Source organism: Capsicum annuum, chromosome 2 (genome assembly GCF_002878395.1).
Source record: "Capsicum annuum cultivar UCD-10X-F1 chromosome 2, UCD10Xv1.1, whole genome shotgun sequence".
NCBI lineage: Eukaryota > Viridiplantae > Streptophyta > Magnoliopsida > Solanales > Solanaceae > Capsicum > Capsicum annuum.
This window is the reverse complement of record NC_061112.1, coordinates 117115466-117132351: the sequence shown is the minus strand read 5'-3', so window position 1 is coordinate 117132351 and position 16886 is coordinate 117115466. Positions and strand designations below refer to the sequence as shown.

At 36.9% G+C, this 16886-nt stretch overlaps 3 protein-coding genes across 8 annotated transcripts in view; all 3 read right to left on the bottom strand.

The window, feature by feature from the left end:
• Positions 1–1708: 1708 nt before the first annotated feature.
• Positions 1709–4550, bottom strand: LOC107859067 (patellin-4). The gene is made up of 5 exons (XM_016703947.2): positions 4355–4550; positions 2798–3797; positions 2585–2709; positions 2323–2467; positions 1709–2230 (listed from the first exon to the last, which is right to left on the bottom strand). The coding sequence occupies exons 2-5, from the start codon at positions 3734–3736 to the stop codon at positions 1985–1987; spliced, it is 1455 nt and encodes a 484-aa protein (XP_016559433.2). The 5' UTR covers positions 3737–3797; positions 4355–4550; the 3' UTR covers positions 1709–1984.
• A 1586-nt stretch (positions 4551–6136) lies between these two features.
• LOC107859068 (primase homolog protein) lies at positions 6137–12949 on the bottom strand. 6 transcript variants are annotated; one of them, XR_001671314.2, is made up of 15 exons: positions 12654–12949; positions 11877–12004; positions 11334–11389; positions 11201–11252; positions 10991–11110; positions 10360–10440; positions 9534–9614; positions 8842–8907; positions 8646–8762; positions 8479–8526; positions 8287–8372; positions 7525–7585; positions 6559–6666; positions 6387–6445; positions 6137–6277 (listed from the first exon to the last, which is right to left on the bottom strand). XR_001671314.2 is itself a non-coding variant. In XM_016703948.2 (14 exons), the coding sequence occupies exons 1-13, from the start codon at positions 12766–12768 to the stop codon at positions 6586–6588; spliced, it is 1092 nt and encodes a 363-aa protein (XP_016559434.2). In that variant the 5' UTR covers positions 12769–12949; the 3' UTR covers positions 6137–6445; positions 6559–6585. The 6 variants fall into 6 exon arrangements, 3 of the variants coding, with proteins under 3 accessions (XP_016559434.2, XP_016559436.2, XP_047262652.1); XM_016703948.2 differs by having other exon boundaries at positions 6137–6445; XM_016703950.2 differs by lacking the exon at positions 12654–12949 and adding an exon at positions 12503–12647 and having other exon boundaries at positions 6137–6445.
• A 1965-nt stretch (positions 12950–14914) lies between these two features.
• Positions 14915–16886, bottom strand: part of LOC107859070 (30-kDa cleavage and polyadenylation specificity factor 30) — a 13546-nt gene continuing 11574 nt past the window's right edge. The window contains exon 7 of the mRNA XM_016703954.2: positions 14915–16181. Within this exon, the coding sequence (XP_016559440.1) occupies positions 15345–16181 (837 nt within the window). The 3' untranslated portion in view covers positions 14915–15344. The remainder of the gene's footprint in view (positions 16182–16886) is intronic.

The following is a 16886-nucleotide window of genomic DNA, read 5'->3' as shown; positions in this document are numbered from 1 at the left end:
GTTATATGTTGCAGCATATAAACAACCTATTGCAGAGGATGAGTAATTCGTTCGAGATAATAAAAATAGATAACTCATCTTTGCACCAGGTAGGATATCTATTACAGCATATAAGCAACCTATTGCAGCAGATGAGTAATTCGCTGAAAATAATAAAAACAGATCACTGATCTATTGCATCAGGTAGGTTATCTGTTACAGCATATAATCAACCTGTTGCAGTGGATGAGTAATCCATTGGAGACAATAAAAATAGATCACTCATCTGTTGCACTAGGTAGGATATCTATTGCAGTTTATAAGTAACCTGTTGCAGCTTGGAAACAATAAAAATATGCCACATATATGTTGAAATAGATCACTGATATATTGCCAAATGAGTTATCTGTTGTATCAATATTATTTAGATTTCTTCCAAATAGAAGGCTCGTCTGTCGCAACAGATGAATGATTTGTTGTGCTCATCTGTTGCATCAAATGTTTAATCTGTTGCATCAAATATTTCATTTATTGGATCAGATTGTTAATCTGTTGCATCAAATGATTAATTTGTTGCATCAGATGGTTAATCTGTTGCATCACCATTTTAACCAAGAAAAACAACAAATCAACACAGCAACACCAACACAACACACGCATACTAAGAACATCAATAGTGACCAAAAATCACCAACAAATCGAATCAACAGTTCGATAACAAGAACTACAATAACAACAAAAATTATATTTCACACTGAAAAGAGTAGAGAAGAAATGCCAAAAATTAGGGTTTTATTCAGTCCACATTTCAAATGTAAGCAAGAAATATTGAAATTGTTAACCAATCTAGAAGAGAAGTTGGCTCAAGTCATAATTTTTTACCTGTGAAAGAAGAAATGGGACGACGAAGAACTCGAAGTTGTTGTCGCCGGAGAAGTTGGCTCAAGTTCCTCTATTTTTTCACGTCAATTGACGGCTGAAAGTCGAAAAGGAACTCGCCCAGCTATTTTTCGCTGGAGCTTGAAGGGAAAATTTTTGCAGAACTATTGGGAGAGAGGAGAGAGACGGTTGATTTGGAAGAGAGGGGTGTGGGTTGATTTGTATTTTTAAAAAGATTAGAATGTTTTGAAAATATTAATCAAGTCCACAATTAACTTAGTTTTCTAATTATGTTTGACCCTTTAAGTTGGTCAATGTCACCAATCCTTCATTCAACACTTAAAAGACACATTTCCTTCAATTTTCTCTGGAAGCTCACATAAGGATTTGTATGCCAATGTTCCTAATTTTGGCCCAAGTGTATTTTATAGTGTTAGTGTCCAATGCTTTGATCGATTCAATCCTAGTTTGATAGAAGTAGAAAAATGGTGATCCATGAGAGAATGGTGGAGGAATATTGATGGGCACCCAAGAGTGTGCCCTAGTGGTAATATTGATGGGCACCCAAAAGTGTGCCCTAGTGGTAATAAAGTTTCAACGGAAGCAAAAACCACTTAAGGATTTCGTCTCATCTGGCTAAGCTTTAATAGGCAAAGTTAGCTTTGAATCCATCTTATATTGATGGATCTACCATGGAGTGCACAAGACTTGAAAAATAATGGGTGAAAAAATTGGGAAGTAATAAAAACTTTTGTCTGATTTTTGTCTGTTTTTCACCAAGGATCATGATAATATCTCTTTGTCTGTTGAAGTATAAATTTTGTAAGGTCACATTTACTTTGTGCAAAAGTGATGATGAAACTAATCTCTTATAAATTTTATAAGGTCACATTGATGATGAAACTAATAACCTCTTATAATATTTGTCATCCATAAACAGACAAAGTAGGACTCCCCCCCCCCCCCCCAAAATGAATAAATACAGAGATAATGTTCTTCCTTATAGGGAGAAAAAAGAATAGATCAACCATATACACAACATGACCAAAATAAATTATATGAACCACAAAAAAGTTGCAATATAAAAATTAACTCCATCTTCATTCAAAATAGAAATTTGTTCATCTCAAATTGCTGATTTCTTGATCTTGTGTCGGTAAAACGCCCTCCTCTTCTTGCTAGAGGAATTCTTGATTGTCAGCACAACCTTTCCAGCTTCAGTGTTCTTGAATGCGTTGCGAATTGGCGAGCTGACCTTCTTGTCCTTCTGAATGATAATGGTGTAACAAGTCTCATCCTCTGGCACGAATTCCTCCTTATAGCTCACCTCTCCGCCCACAATCATTACATCCCAGATAAATGTACTTTCCACCTGACATAATTTCAACACAAATATTCGAAATCAACACGTAGTAATAAAAAAGGCAAGATTTAAATCTCAATATATCCACCAAGGTTACTTACGTCTACTGCAGGTATTTCAATGGTTTCAGTTGATCCAGGTTTAAGGAGAATTTCTGAAGCTTTACAGTCGGAGACTGAAAACTCTAAGTCATTCTCCCTCCTGAGTCCACCATATTGAATGGGGATTTCATGGATGGGGATATACCTACTCAAGCAAGCCAAAACAGTTAGGCCTTAGCACCCACAATAGACAGTAAAGTTCAATGACCAAAAATGCTGAATTAATCAAATTTATGTTCGATAAAAGGAAAAAGGAAATTACTTGAGCAAGGTCTCAGTGACCTTAGCAGGGCGAGCAAAGACGAATTTGCTTTTGGTTCTTTGAGTTAGGAAAGGAGAGAGCAACGAATGGAAGGCATAATACCAAAATGGAACATTGATAAATATCTGAAAAACCAACAATTGTCATATCAAATTATCAAGCCAAAAGTTAAAACACTTTATCATATCAAGACAGGAAAATGAGAGTACTCACATTTTTGGCAACAAATTCAGGATAGTTATCCTGAAGAAGATCAACAGCTTGTTTTGTAGCAACCCTGACCTCTTTCTTGGATGGTCCAGGAGAGTTCTTCAGATCATTTATCTGAAGAAGTGAACTAACACCTCCAGCCTTGAAATCAAGTTGCTGAATACCCTTCTCCATTAACTGGACTCTCCACCTCAAGAACTGGTTCCTTTTCTCCTCCGTCCCAAACGTCTTGTTATACAGCTCTTCATCATCCAATACCCCAAAAATGTTGTAGCAAATGGGGTGTCCTTGGTTATCAATTCCACTCATGTAAGCAGCTGGAGCAAGATCTGAGCCCAAATCCTCCTCCAAGATTGATTGGATCTTAAAATCCCTCCTCCATTGGAGTGTTTTCTTAAGCATTTCGAAAGATTCATTCACTTTGTAATCCCTTGCTCTCAAGAATTTCAAGAGAACCACATTGGTTTTCTCATCCCCTATGCTAGGCAAAAGGGGCACACCCCAAATGGAGATCTCTTTATCCGCTACATAAACATCCAACTCACCCTCCTTCACCTCTTCTTTCTCCTCTACATTTGCATCGGGATTTTCCTCGGCATCTTTTTTCTCTTCCCCTTCACCTTTCTTGGAACTAATCTCTTCTTTCTTGAAGAGGGTGTTTCCAAGAATGGCTTCCTCAACTTTAGATTTGAGCTCATTCAATGCCTTTTTCTCATTATCTTTGAGATCAGAGAGAAAGTTGCTCTCTTCTCTATAAGAAGAGCTCTTCTCAATTGCATTTGGCTTGGTCTCCTCCTCCAACTCCTCCTCTTCATCTTCTCTTACCTTCTCATTATTCTCCTCAACCTCCTCAACAACCTTCTTAGCAACCTCTACTTCCTCTTGTGGAACAACTACTTCAGCAGCTACTTGAGTTGCCTCAGATTGCACCTCAACTGTCATCTTGAATGATAAATAACACAACTACACAAGTATTCAGCTTGGCACTCTCCTCCCTAAACAGCTGAGAAAATCAAGTAAAACCACATTTGAGACCCCAATTCAATGCCCCAAATAAAAACTAAAAAAAGCTAAACTTTAGATTTACAATAAGCAAATCAGGCATAATTAAAAACTGTGAGAAATGCAGAAATAACCCCCCTAAACACCAAAAAAAAACAATAGTATTTTTTTTTTTTATGATGATAGATAATGTGATTTTCAGTAACAAGGTAATTAAACTCCTGCTTTGGACTATTTCTCCTTGAACCGAGGGCCTATAATTGCCTTTTACCTCTAATGTAGAGGCAAGGTATGTGTATACTCTATCCTCACCAGAACTACTTTCTAAAATTATATTAGGCATGTTGTTGTTGTCGTAAGGAAGTTAAATCTCGTCATTCGCCTACTAAAACTTCTATCGTACATAAAAAATTGTCACAAATTTTCATAGCACAACTTAACAAATAAAAAAACTGTAATGAATTCATTTTAGAAGCACAAAATTGAAACTTGTATAAAACCATTAATAAAAGAAACTTAAACAACAAAAAGAGAATAAAGAGTTGATTAGAAATTGACCTTTTGTACTTGAATGAGCTTAGATTTCGCTATAGCAAATGGTCACAATAAGAGTGTGTGTGTGTGTTTGGGATGAGAAGTGAAAGGGGGGTTTTTGTAACGGTTATATATTCTTTTGATTTGAAAATTAAATGGTATGTGTGTGGGGCCCAAAACGGTCAATTTTAATTTATATATGGGCGACACCGCACAGCAGGCATGTTAGAGCCGTTGGGGGATTCCTTTTTTAAGGCTGGATTACAGCTAACTTTCTTTGTCTCTAAAATCATTTCTTTTTGAAAAGGTGGAGAGGGACCCAACCCACTACACATTTCCTTTTATTTATGAACCCCTAATTATTTGATTAGGTCTTAAATCCCACTTTTTATTTCACATTTTATTTGAAATTTAAAGAAGGTGTAAAAATGTCTTTTATGTATTAAAAATAATGGAAAAATGTCCTTTTTCCATCTAATGGATCAAATTTGTCCCTCCTTTCGTATAAATTAGATCAAAACTGCCCTTGACGTTTTTTCCAACAAAATTTTAAAGAAATACCAGACCTTAATACTTAATACTCAGTACTAACTTAATACTTTATTATTCGGTACTATCAATTTCAATCGTAGGTAGTGCTAAAATTCCACATTTTGGATCAGAATATTGATTGTGTGATTTTTGGCAATCCATGTACGTCAATATCATAGTTAGCTTCCATGGTTGAGACGTGTTTTAAGGGGAAAGCTTGTAAAAGGAAGTCAAAGATACATGATATTTTAAAGAGAAATTTGTAAGATCAATTGAATATGATTGGTAGTGTTGTATGAATGAAGAAGTCTTTTAACATATGTACAAGAGAGATTTCACTATGTATAGATAAATATCATGATAATTTGCTAGTCATATTGAAATTGAATAATTGGATGTACTAAATTCTCGTTTTCAATCAAAAAAAAAAAAAAAAAATCGCATGGAAAACAAAACATCTGGTCACTGAGTTGGCAATTTGACTTTGGAACATATATTTCCCTCTGTTTTGTTGTTTGTTTCTGTTAATTTGGTTTAAAGATTAATTAATTAATCTCTCTTTTGTTGTCTTCTATTTGAATTGACGTTGATGAATTCACATGGTGCACGCCGGCACCTCCTATTAAACCCAAAAAAAAAAAAAAGAAAAAAAAAACAGAGCCATAGTCAAAGACTTGATTTTTAAAATTTCACTTCTGTTTCTTTTGCCTTTTTTTAATATTTTTGATTGGACCTCCAAAGAGGGAGCTGTTTTAGTCTTCTGACAAATTTCCAACTTATCAGAACTTTATTTAAATTAATCTCTAGTTTTCAGTCAAATTTTATTAATCCGTGATAATGTCCTTTGACATAATTGAGGCAACTAGGCAAATTATGCTACTTACAGTATTATGACAGTTAGTCTTAATTTCTTCTCAAATGTGGTAACTTATCAGTTTGACCACAATTTGAGTATCTGTTTACTTTGAGAGGCAATTTTTATAACAATAAAGTTTTAAGAGAACGTTTTAGAAGATTAACAGTCAAATGCTTTTATCAATATCAGAAAAATAGCTTGAGTTTAGACAATATTGCTTCCTCCGGACACATTTTCTCAACATCTCTGTAATACAAATTTTGCAAATATATCTCTTGTAATGAATGCAAAATAAAGTACTTGATCCTCCGCAAGAATTATGTGTTAATCATCTAGGTGTTAATTCTTTAGCAGTAAGAGACATACACTAATATGAAAATATCAAACATACATTATGAGAAACTCAATCTCCTAAACAGTTTTAAATCTGTGTACAAGCCGATATCGTTCCACCATCAGCATCTTGTTATTATAACAAGGTACTTTGTGTGGTGAATATAAGTGCCAAAACCTCCATTCCAAGTAGAGAATGAATGATTTTCATCAACCAAATCCGTCACCTATTTAAGCACTTCTTTGTGAAATCCAAGTCCATAGAAACTATGAAAAGGGAAATTTAGGTGTTGACAAAAACTGCTTTGAGTCCTTATCCTGAGTAATGTTACTTACAGATGCAGTAGGTGCATAAGGTCTCGAGGAGAGAGTCGAGTAGTGTTGAAAAGATTCCTCTGTATCAAAAAATTCAAGTTGGGTTGTTACCTTGATTCTTTTAAGAAAGGGAGGGAGAGGTGAAGAAACAATGAGCAGCAATAAAGAATGGAAAGACTTCCCCAACACATACCCCTTGAGATCCCGAGAACATTGTGGATTAGTTCAAATTCTGCATTTCATATGGCACGGCACATTCAATTGCTTCTTTCAGAGCTTCTGATCCCAGATTTACTAGTACCTACAACAATTTACAGAAAGCAGCTTTAAATGTAGTTTACCCAATAGAAGCAGACGCATTGGCAAATGAACTGCAGAGGTCTTAATTTCAGTGGATTACCAACACCATAACAGAAATTTGACAGCATGTTCCTGGGCAATATCTAAACTTAGAAGCTATTTTCAGAATAGAGAAGAAAAACAGTAAACCTATATACCGGAGCTATCGCCTAAAAGAACTAAATCTGTGATCATGCCCTGAGTTGATGACCAAGCATGTTACTTTCCCATTCAATTCTGACCCTTGGCTTTATTAGAAACCTTTCCTTGGTCACAAATACGTACATGGTAATGGTGGGGGATAAATTGGCCAATGTTTGACCTGGATGGTGGTTGGCTAAGCAGCAAAGGTACACCACGCATCACTATATCATTGATGTATACTGCCATGGCACTCCAGGATGATACTCTAATAAATATTTACTCATGGAAACACATGCAGGCCAGATTGACAACATTAATAAGTCACAATCCCAGAATCTCTAACAATCTAGTTCTTACGACCCGCAGATCATAATTATACGCTAAACATTCAAATCTGTTATGTAGTTGTCTTAATGAGGGTTTTGTTGTTCTTCTCGGCCCTAGTTGAAGTTTACTGCAGCACCTCTATAGACAAGGAAGTAAATGGTAGCCCACACCATCTCCACCAGCAGTTCTATAATATTCACATACCACCATAGCAATACGAGAGAGAAATACAAGTATACAGATATCACACATAATAAATAAAGAAAATTGCATAGAAGAAATGCATCATTATAACAGATAAAGAAACAACTATGACGCCAACAACCAAAAAGAAGCAAAACAGCTTCACCTCATTCGCATCTTTATAACTGCTAAACTCATCCTTTTTAGGCCAACATACTTGCCAACACCTGCAAATCAAGCAAAGCCAACTAACTGTAAATACTATTGACCCATTAAGGATGGCAATGGGGCGGGGCGGGTTGAGGGCGAGGCGGGGGGGGGGGGTTTAAGGTTGCATGCAGGGCGGGGCAGGCTGCGGGTTTATGCAGGATTAAACTTAATTTTAACTTTCCACATGCTATAAGAATTGACTTTTGGGTCTTTCTTAGCTTTCAACCTCTGCTTCTCAGCTCAAAAGGTGAACAAATTCTCTGTTCCATCAGTGAATTTTAAGGAAAGCAACGAATCAGAATAGAAACCAAAGCCTTAAGAAAGAATGAACTAAAAGGGTGTTTTTGGCATATTCAATCACTTTGAAAATCGCTCAAACAGTGTTGCTCCCTCCTCAAAATCTTTCAAACAAGAATAGCAAAACTACAACCTTCTTACAACTCCATTAGAATTTGTTAGTCTTTCTCTAAGTATGACAATGGAAAATGGCTCTAGACATCGGAGAACTGGAGATAAGTTAGTCCAAAGTATGTCGAAACTTTTTTATAGTAAGTTTGAAATTGTAAGGATTATTGCAGTTTCCACTTCTTGGATTGTACAATGTTCAGCAACTTGAAAAATAGTGCATGGAGAAATTATCCACTTAAGAAAGTAGACAACACTTTGGTACATAAAATATAGGAACAAAAAATACGCGTATGAGTGAGAAGGAACGAACCTTTCTTTCCCCAGACGGCGGGCAAGCTCTCCAGCCAATGCTTGACCTGGTAAATCGCCATCAGTTGCCAGCAAAATTTTGGACGCCTGAGCAGAATAAAATTAAAAAAATAGAAAAACAATGATCAACAACATTAGGAACATACTTTTTGCATAGTGTTCTCAGTTTAATGTAAGCATCAAGACTGCCAACCTTCTCTAAGCACTCTGCGCAGTTCCACAGGTATGAAAATCTGATATCCTGTCTTCAGGTGCAAGAAAAGATATTAAGATGGAAATATAATCCTAGACCTCAAATAATTTAAAAATAAGTGGTAAACCACATTGGCAACATTAAGTCGAAACATTTATGACACAAACCTCTTCCGGCGGTATCAGTTCTTTGGATGCGATGCTCTGTGGTGCACCATTAGGAACACTGACACAGTTAGGAAATCCAGCTTCTTCCACTGAAAGCTTATCTACTTCACCTTCTACCTTCGATCAGCAATAGAATATCACATCTAGTCAGTAGCCAGGAATACATATCTGAGAAAGAAAAAGTTTTGGAACTTACAATGATAATCTCATCTGCATCTCTTACATCATCCAGTCCATAAAGTACCTTATCCGTACCCTTCTCCTAGCAATTGAAAGTAGAAGTTCATTAATAAAAGCACAAGGAAAATAAGGAAAAATACCAGCTTCTCTGTTCAGATTATATCCAATTTTCCTTCAGATAAACCATGGTAGAGCATAAGCTAAAGTTAAACAACAGAATCCCAAACCAAAAAAAAGGGACCATTTTGAAATCGTGATGAACTTTGTTTTGAAATTGTGATGAATTTACTGCAAAACAATCACAAAATGTTATTCTTTTTTTTTTTTGTTTTTTTTGATAAAGTAAGTGGTATTAATAAAGGCATCAAGGAGATGCAAGAATTACAAGATATGGAGTTTGAGCTAAAAAGAAAAAAAAAAATGGCTGGCTGTGCAAATACTATCTATATATTAGCATGACAAACAATCCCTTCCTGTTGCAAGATGCTAGACTGTTAATTTTCGTCCAAGGACACAAATATCTTTTCTATTAGAATGGATTTGAAGCTAAAGAATTTGCTCATCAAAAAACTTTTGCAAGACTAACCTTAGCTTAAGAACGGAAGCACGCATTGTGTATATTAAGCAGTAATGGCACATTGTGTTTTCACTTACATCCCCATTATTCCATGCATGCAGTTAGGACTATCACTTGATGAACAAACTTACCTGCCAAAACCTTTTCTCAAGAGTCCGATACTTGCAGCCAATGAGCATACCATTCCGCCTATAAGTGAAGGCCATGATAATCTGCAACCATCCAATATCGGCACATAATTCATGTCTATACCCATGATGCAGCCATAAAATTATACAGTCCAGTTCCAAAATGTGGTTAATGATCAGATTCTCTACCATGATCTTCATGTTTCTTGAGTCTTACTTGCTTTCCTAGTTAGTGAGACTTATGAACCTTATAATAGTTCTTTTGTTTATTTCTTCTTTGACACAGATTTTAGCCATTATTAACAGCCCTGAGATTTAGAAATTTCTTCTTTCTCTTATATATTTAAAGTCAAAGCTTGATCAATACGTTGCTTGCTGTTCTCATGTCAATCTTCTCCTACTTATACATGCGCAAACCTTGAACTCTTAGTTGGAAGGAGAGTGTTCTAAAAGAGAAACTAAAGATTCTCAAAGTTGTAAAGCGAATGACTTCGGGCAGCTTTTCAGAAGTTTCATTCTTAACCCATCACTGAGTTCTATCCCATACATGTTAAGCAACTAAAAAAATTACTACTTATTAATAATCAAATTTATCTTACCTGATCAAAAAAAAAAAAAAAATCTAACTAATAATCAACAGCTCTACCAAATAATAATGAAATAACAATTTGTCCATTGATATCAGGAGTTCCCAGAGCATTTGGATGCTAATTTTATTTCTTATTAACAATCAAAAACTCTACCAAATCATGGCCAGGAAACCACGGTTACCCAAAAAAAAAAAAAAAGCAAAGCTCTACCGAATCATAATGCAATAACATTATCTGACCTGATCACCAGCCATTTGCATGACATGATTTCTCTCCAGAGTATCCTTTGATATCATCCTCTTAGCAAAATATGCAGCCAGCTGTAATACACCCAAAAATCATAGGCAAAAAACATAAAAAAGGCTTCTTGTATCATTTTATAGCTAAAGAATCAGATTCTTTTTGGTTAAAATCATTCCAGATTTGATTTGATTGCTCTAATTAGGCCTACATGTAATTATGCCTATGATGAATTTATCAAATTGTAACAAAAGAACTAAAAATTTCAAATCAGCTGTTTGAGAGAATCAAGTATGCTGGAACAAACCTAAATTTTGAGGGAAAGACCAACACTCTCCATTGTATCGACTTAGGTGTTAGCAAAATTTAGCTTTGCAGTGTAACAGGAAAAATGAAAAAACAAGGATATAACTGATTCCTTATAGCTTATGTAGGAGATTAGTCCTTTTAGAAGGTGGTACCTTTGTTAATAAAACTTACATTTTAAAAATAAAATAGAAAAGCCATCTTGCTCAAAAATCAAGCTTAGAGAATGCATTACTGAAAATCTACTGCCCGGTGCTAAATATTAGACGAGAAAATGCTAACCACCAGATTTAGAGTATCCATGGCAAAATAAAGTTCCCTTACCACATCATCTAACGGCTCTAACTTCAAGTTTTCCTCCGTAAGTATCCGAGGAGAATTCGTTCTACCAAGTTGATGGACCCCATCAGATGCCATAGTTGCCGTGCTGTTGTGTGCAAGGATCTGCATTCATAATTAACATCCAATGAGGTGATTTAACTTCATCAGAAAAAATTAGTGTAATCAAATTATGAAAACCATAAATTAAACTACCTGGCCTGCCCATCCACATTCAAAATTGAAACACCTCCATAATGCATAATTCCTAGAAGACCACAAAGTCAAGTTTGAAAACCTCTAGTTGCTTGTAAAAGGAGGCCATCACTGAAGGTGAGAACTATCATACCTTTTCCAGGACATATGAAATGATAAACTCCTTTCTATTAGCTGACCACCTTTGCACTGTTCCAGAAGAGAAATAAATACAAAGACATAAAAAGAGGTGAAACAAAATGAATGGGGCTCATATCTAGCTTAACAAAACAAAATAAATATATCCAAGTGTCCATGGCAACCTTCAACTTCTTTTTATGCACAAGAGTTTATTAGAAAAAAATAAAAGTTCCTTATTATGTTATAATGAGGCCTATATATTCGTTTTCCCCACTTTCACAAAGAGCCAAAAAGTTTACACATAGTTCTAACATTGAAATCTGCATTTCACTTCATTATTTATTATTTTCATCTTGCATTTCCTCACCAAATTAGCAGTACAGAAGCATGACCATGAAAAGAGAACAATTACCCAACTCTAATATTTTCTTTACTGTGTGTGTCTTCAATTACAAATTCACCTATGGTTAATGAACACCTACCACTTGACATTCGTTAACAGAAAATGAAAAACTTTAAGTAAACCAAAAGAAACACCAAATAAAATGTCATATACCTTAGGACACATTAATCGTGTGTATTCTTCAGGGGTAACAGAATTGCAACATATACCCAAATTTTCCACTTTCTCCTTCAGTTCAGCATAATTATCCACCTCCTTATTTTCATCTCTCTTCAAACTAGCTACGAAAGTGGGGGGGCGGGGGGAGAACCAAAAAAAGGAAAAAGAGTAAATAGGAAAAGTTAAAAAGAGGAAAGAGCCTATGTAACAAAATAGATATTCAAGCATATGCTGAAAAAAGACTACAAATTAATTTACAGTTGCAAGTATAAAGAGTTCAACAGATGGAATCACCCTCTAGATTTTAATTTTTTTGGAAAATTCTTCTACTTTTGCTCTTTGCTTTCCCAACACCCAACTTTTGTATCAAAATATTAGATTTAAATGATAAAAACACCCTTAAGTATTCCCACTCTTTGAGTTTCATACCCGAACTGCCAGGTGTGCGCATTTACTACTTAGAACTATCAATTTTTCAACCTTTTTACGTTTGATAATTAATTAATGATAGTTCAGATAGAAAAACGGTGACACTTAAGGCGTGTTTTCGACCATTCACTCAAAAACTTATAAAGTTAATTAAAAGTTGCAAGTGTAAAGGAGCTCAAAAATATACTCACAGAAAAAGCTTGTGCTTTTGCACTTTGCTTCCCTAATCCCTAATGCCCCGCTTTTATAGTATCCAAATTTTATAGACCGTTTAGTCCTTCTTCTACAATATACTTACTATTAAGTGTAACAAATATTGAGGAAAATAGAAGGGAAGCGAACCTGGAGGTGTGAAGAGGGTAGTGGTAGGAGTAATAGAAAGAAAGCCATAATTATATGTTGAGATGAATTTGGAGGCTAAAGTAAAGGGAATTGTTGCTTTAAAGCCAACAAGCATTTCAAGAGTTTCACCCGGAGCACTCTAAAGCCTACTACACTTGCCTCTTTAACTTATCCCAAACCACCTCTCTCTCTCTCCATTCCTTTTTTCCTATTTTTACCCTTATTTTTTGTTTAGTGCAAAAAAAAAAAAAAAAGGCGAAAAGCTTTTTGATAGCCGCTCACAAATTGAATAGACCAAAATGATATGTTCAGACATTTTTACGTGTAGAAGTAAATATCTCTAATAAAAAGAACTTGAAATAAAAATATGTTTTAGGCGTGTGGTTGAATCACATACTAGTTACTGTAGAAAAACTGTAATGCAAGAAATTTGTTCGTGAGATTAATAATGAAACAACAACATACTCATTCTATTCCCGTGAGGTGGGATATGGAAAGGGTAGATGTACGTAGTCCAAACTATTATCTCAAATAAAAAAGAGAGATCGTTTCCGACAAACAACCGGTTCAATATAGAGAAATGAAGAAGGACCTGCACATGATGTTTATCGACTTGGAGAAGGCATACGACAAAGTCTCCAGGGAGGTGCTTTGGAAATGCTTGGAGGTGAGTGGAGTCCCAGTGGCATATATCAGAGCAATTAAGGGCGTGTATGATGGAGCTAAAACCCAGGTGAGGATGGTGGGAGGAGACTCAGAGCATTTCACTGTCTTGACAGGATTGCATCAGGGATCTACTCTTAGTCCCTTTTCGTTTGCTTTGGTGATGGATGTGTTGACGCGACGTATTTAAGGAGAGGTGCCTTGGTGTATGTTTTTTGCAGATGATGTAGTTTTAATTGATGAGACGCGGGGGTGTGAATGATAAATTAGAGGTGTGGAGACAAACTTTTGAGTCTAAAGGGTTCAGGTTGAGTAGGAGCAAGACAGAATATTTGGAATGCAAGTTTAATGACGTGAGGCTGGAGAATGAGGTGGTAGTGAAGTTGGAATCACAGGTGGTATGTAAGAGGGATAGTTTCAAGTATTTTGGGTCCGTGATTCAAGGTAACGGTGAGATTGACGATGATGTCTCGCATCGTATTAGGGCGGGATGGATGAAGTGGAAGCTCACTTCGGGGGTGTTGTGTGATAAGAAGGTGCCGCCCAAGCTTAAAGGCAAATTCTACAGGGTGGCAGTCCGTCCGGCCATGTTGTATGGAGCGGAGTGTTGGTCAGTTAAAAACTCCCACATTCAAAAAATGAAGGTGGGAGAAATACGGATGTTGCGTTGGATGTGTGGACTGACTAGGGGAGATAGAGTTCGGAATGAGACTATCAGGGAGAAGGTTGGTGTGACTCCAGTGGAGAATAAGATGTGGGAAGTCCGATTGAGATGGTTCGGACACGTGATGAGGAGGGGCATGGATGTCCTGATTCGTAGGTGTGAGAGGCTTTGGATGGTTTTAGGCGAGGTAGGGGTAGGCCGAATAAGTATTGGGGAGAGGTGATTAGGCGGGACATGGAGCAGTTACAGTACACTGTGGACATGACCCTAGATAGGAAGATCTGGAGAATGCGAATTAGGGTAGAAGGCTAGGGTCAGTTTGGGTCGCTAGTGTAGGGCATTACTTGGTGGGGGTACTATTCTTGTTATGATACCTTGTTTCATGCTTTACTACGAATCTGTTTACTTTTCCCTGTTTACTATTACTTGTGGGTGTCGTATTTATGTTATGACATCTTGTTCCATGCTTTACTATGAATTTATTTATTATCCCGTGTCTCGAGTCGGGGGTCTATCGGAAACAGCATTTCTACTTCTTTAGAGGTAGAGGTATGAACTGTGTACATCTTGCTCTCCCCAGACCGGGTTTGTTGTTGTAGTAAACAACCGGCTCAATAAAGACAAGGACAGACCTATGATTTTGAAGTTAAGATATTACCACCAAAGAAACAAATAGAATCAAAACTCTATATCATAGTAATCATTTGACTGCATTTCATTATAATAGCCAAGTTTTTCTTTTTTGGACTGTTTTTCATATTATATTAGATAATATGTTCTCTACATCAACAAAGGAAAAAAACAAACAAACAAATAGCGTTATAACAAAGAGGTTTGAGATTAGAAGATCCAAAGGAGCTGAAATATTAGAAAACAAGTGTTACTCTCGTTTTGCATTGATCAGCAACCAAAAAAGGTCGTAGTTAGAAAGTGATTAAATCAATCAACTTCTAATCAACATTTCATGCTTCACTAACAGAAGGCAGGGACCTTGCCCTAATAATAAAGCCCAGCTCAGTTGTACCTAATCTAACCTGTAACTGTAAATCAGTTTTTACAACTACACTGAAGCAAATATGTTCGCAAAATAATGACCATATTTCTTGTACAGTACTAACATAAACTCAAGTTTGCTATTTTATCAGTTGGGTAAATGTAATGCGGGCAGGCATGCTCTTTCAACAAGGTAGCAAAGAACTAGTGAACGCCGGAATGGGATATCTTATGTAGTATACAATCTGAGGACACTACTTGCTACGTTTCCACTTCAAAAACTAGTTATACTGTGTTCTCCCAGTATCGAGATATTACAGTCATCTGCATTTACAGAGGCAAGATGGCTTCTTCAGAGTTTCTCTTAAGATTTACTTTTCTGTGCCAGTTGTCGCAGCATCTCCTCCATCTATGCTATGCTTCTTTTTCTTTCCATCACCATGTCTGGATCTCCTAGGTGCTTCGTCCTCGCTCTCGCTTTCATCATTTCTAAAGCTGTTTCCAGTTTGTGGATACCGTACTCCTTCATCTGGTGCACCAACTGAGCCTGCCATCTCTTGACCCCTACCTTCTGAACCTGAATTGAATATATCATTCCTTTCATTAGCCAAAGCTCTCTGATCCCTTTTGACCCTAGGATTTTGAGAGGGAGGTGGTGGGGGTGGGACAAATGATGGATGCATTCCCATTGGTCGACCACCTCTGGGTGGGCCAGCTGCTCCAGGACCCATTCCACCCATGAAAGGGGGCCTTCCTGGACCCATCATCATCCCAAATCCGCCAGCAGCTGGAGGACGGTTGTGAAACATCATATCACCAGAGAATCGAGGGCCAAATGGTCCAAAAGGTCGGCCGCCCATTCCAAAAGGATCCGGCATAGGAAACCCATCAGGTGTCATTGATCCATAAGAAAATCCATCATTCATCATGCCTGGAGGGAAGCCCCGCATCCCAGGAAAAGGCCTGGCTCCACGTCCAAAAGGAACTAAAGGAGGCCATACGATTCCCCTACCCCTTCCTCTGCCCAAAGCAGCTGGTCCAAAAGCTTGAGCAAAGCTCTCATCCTCCTCCTCCTCCTCACTTTCTTCCTCTTCCTCTTCTTCATTGTCTTCAAAAGGTACAATATCTGGGTTCTCATTCACATTGTCAGGGTTTACTCCCTTTGCTCTTTCCTCCTCTCTCTTGGATTCTGCAGCAAGTGAGATTGCCTGAAATGCAATGATATATTGTCTCGTTAGAATTCTGTATAGAAAGTCCCAACTACATTAGGAAGCAATTCTTGAAGTTCCCATAGCTATTATAAGGGTGTTTAGATGGGCTTATTTTTAGGTGATTTTGGCTTTCAATAACATATGTGTGTGTGTGTGTCCACCATGTGCTTTCCTTTATCAGCAGTCCAACTAATAGATGCTCCATAAACTACCAAAGAGCATAATTAAGGCAAAATGACCAGGTGCAGCAAAAATCTTGGAATTTCAACACAACGTATTTGAATGTATTTGAATGCATAGAACCCATAAAGCAGTAGAACTCATTCACTATCAAATCAAACTAAATAAGAAGAACTACACTATATGCGTTCTTTTTCTTTCTCAAAAAAACAAGAACAGACACCTACTGCTGACAGACAATTTTGACTCTTTTTTCCTATAATTGATTTTCCTATGCTTCTTAGTCCTGAATAGTTTGTCAAAATAATTTTTTTCCTATTTTAATATCAGCAAATTTTAAGGGGAGCCTTGGAGTATCTGGTAAAGTTGCTGCCATGTGACTAGGAGGTCACGGGTTCAAGCCTTGGAAACAGCCTCTGGCAGAAATGCAAGGTAAGGCTGCTTACGATACACCACTTGTGGTGGGCCCTTCCCTGGACACCGCGCATAGCGGTAGCTTTAGTGCACCGGGCTGCCCTTTTT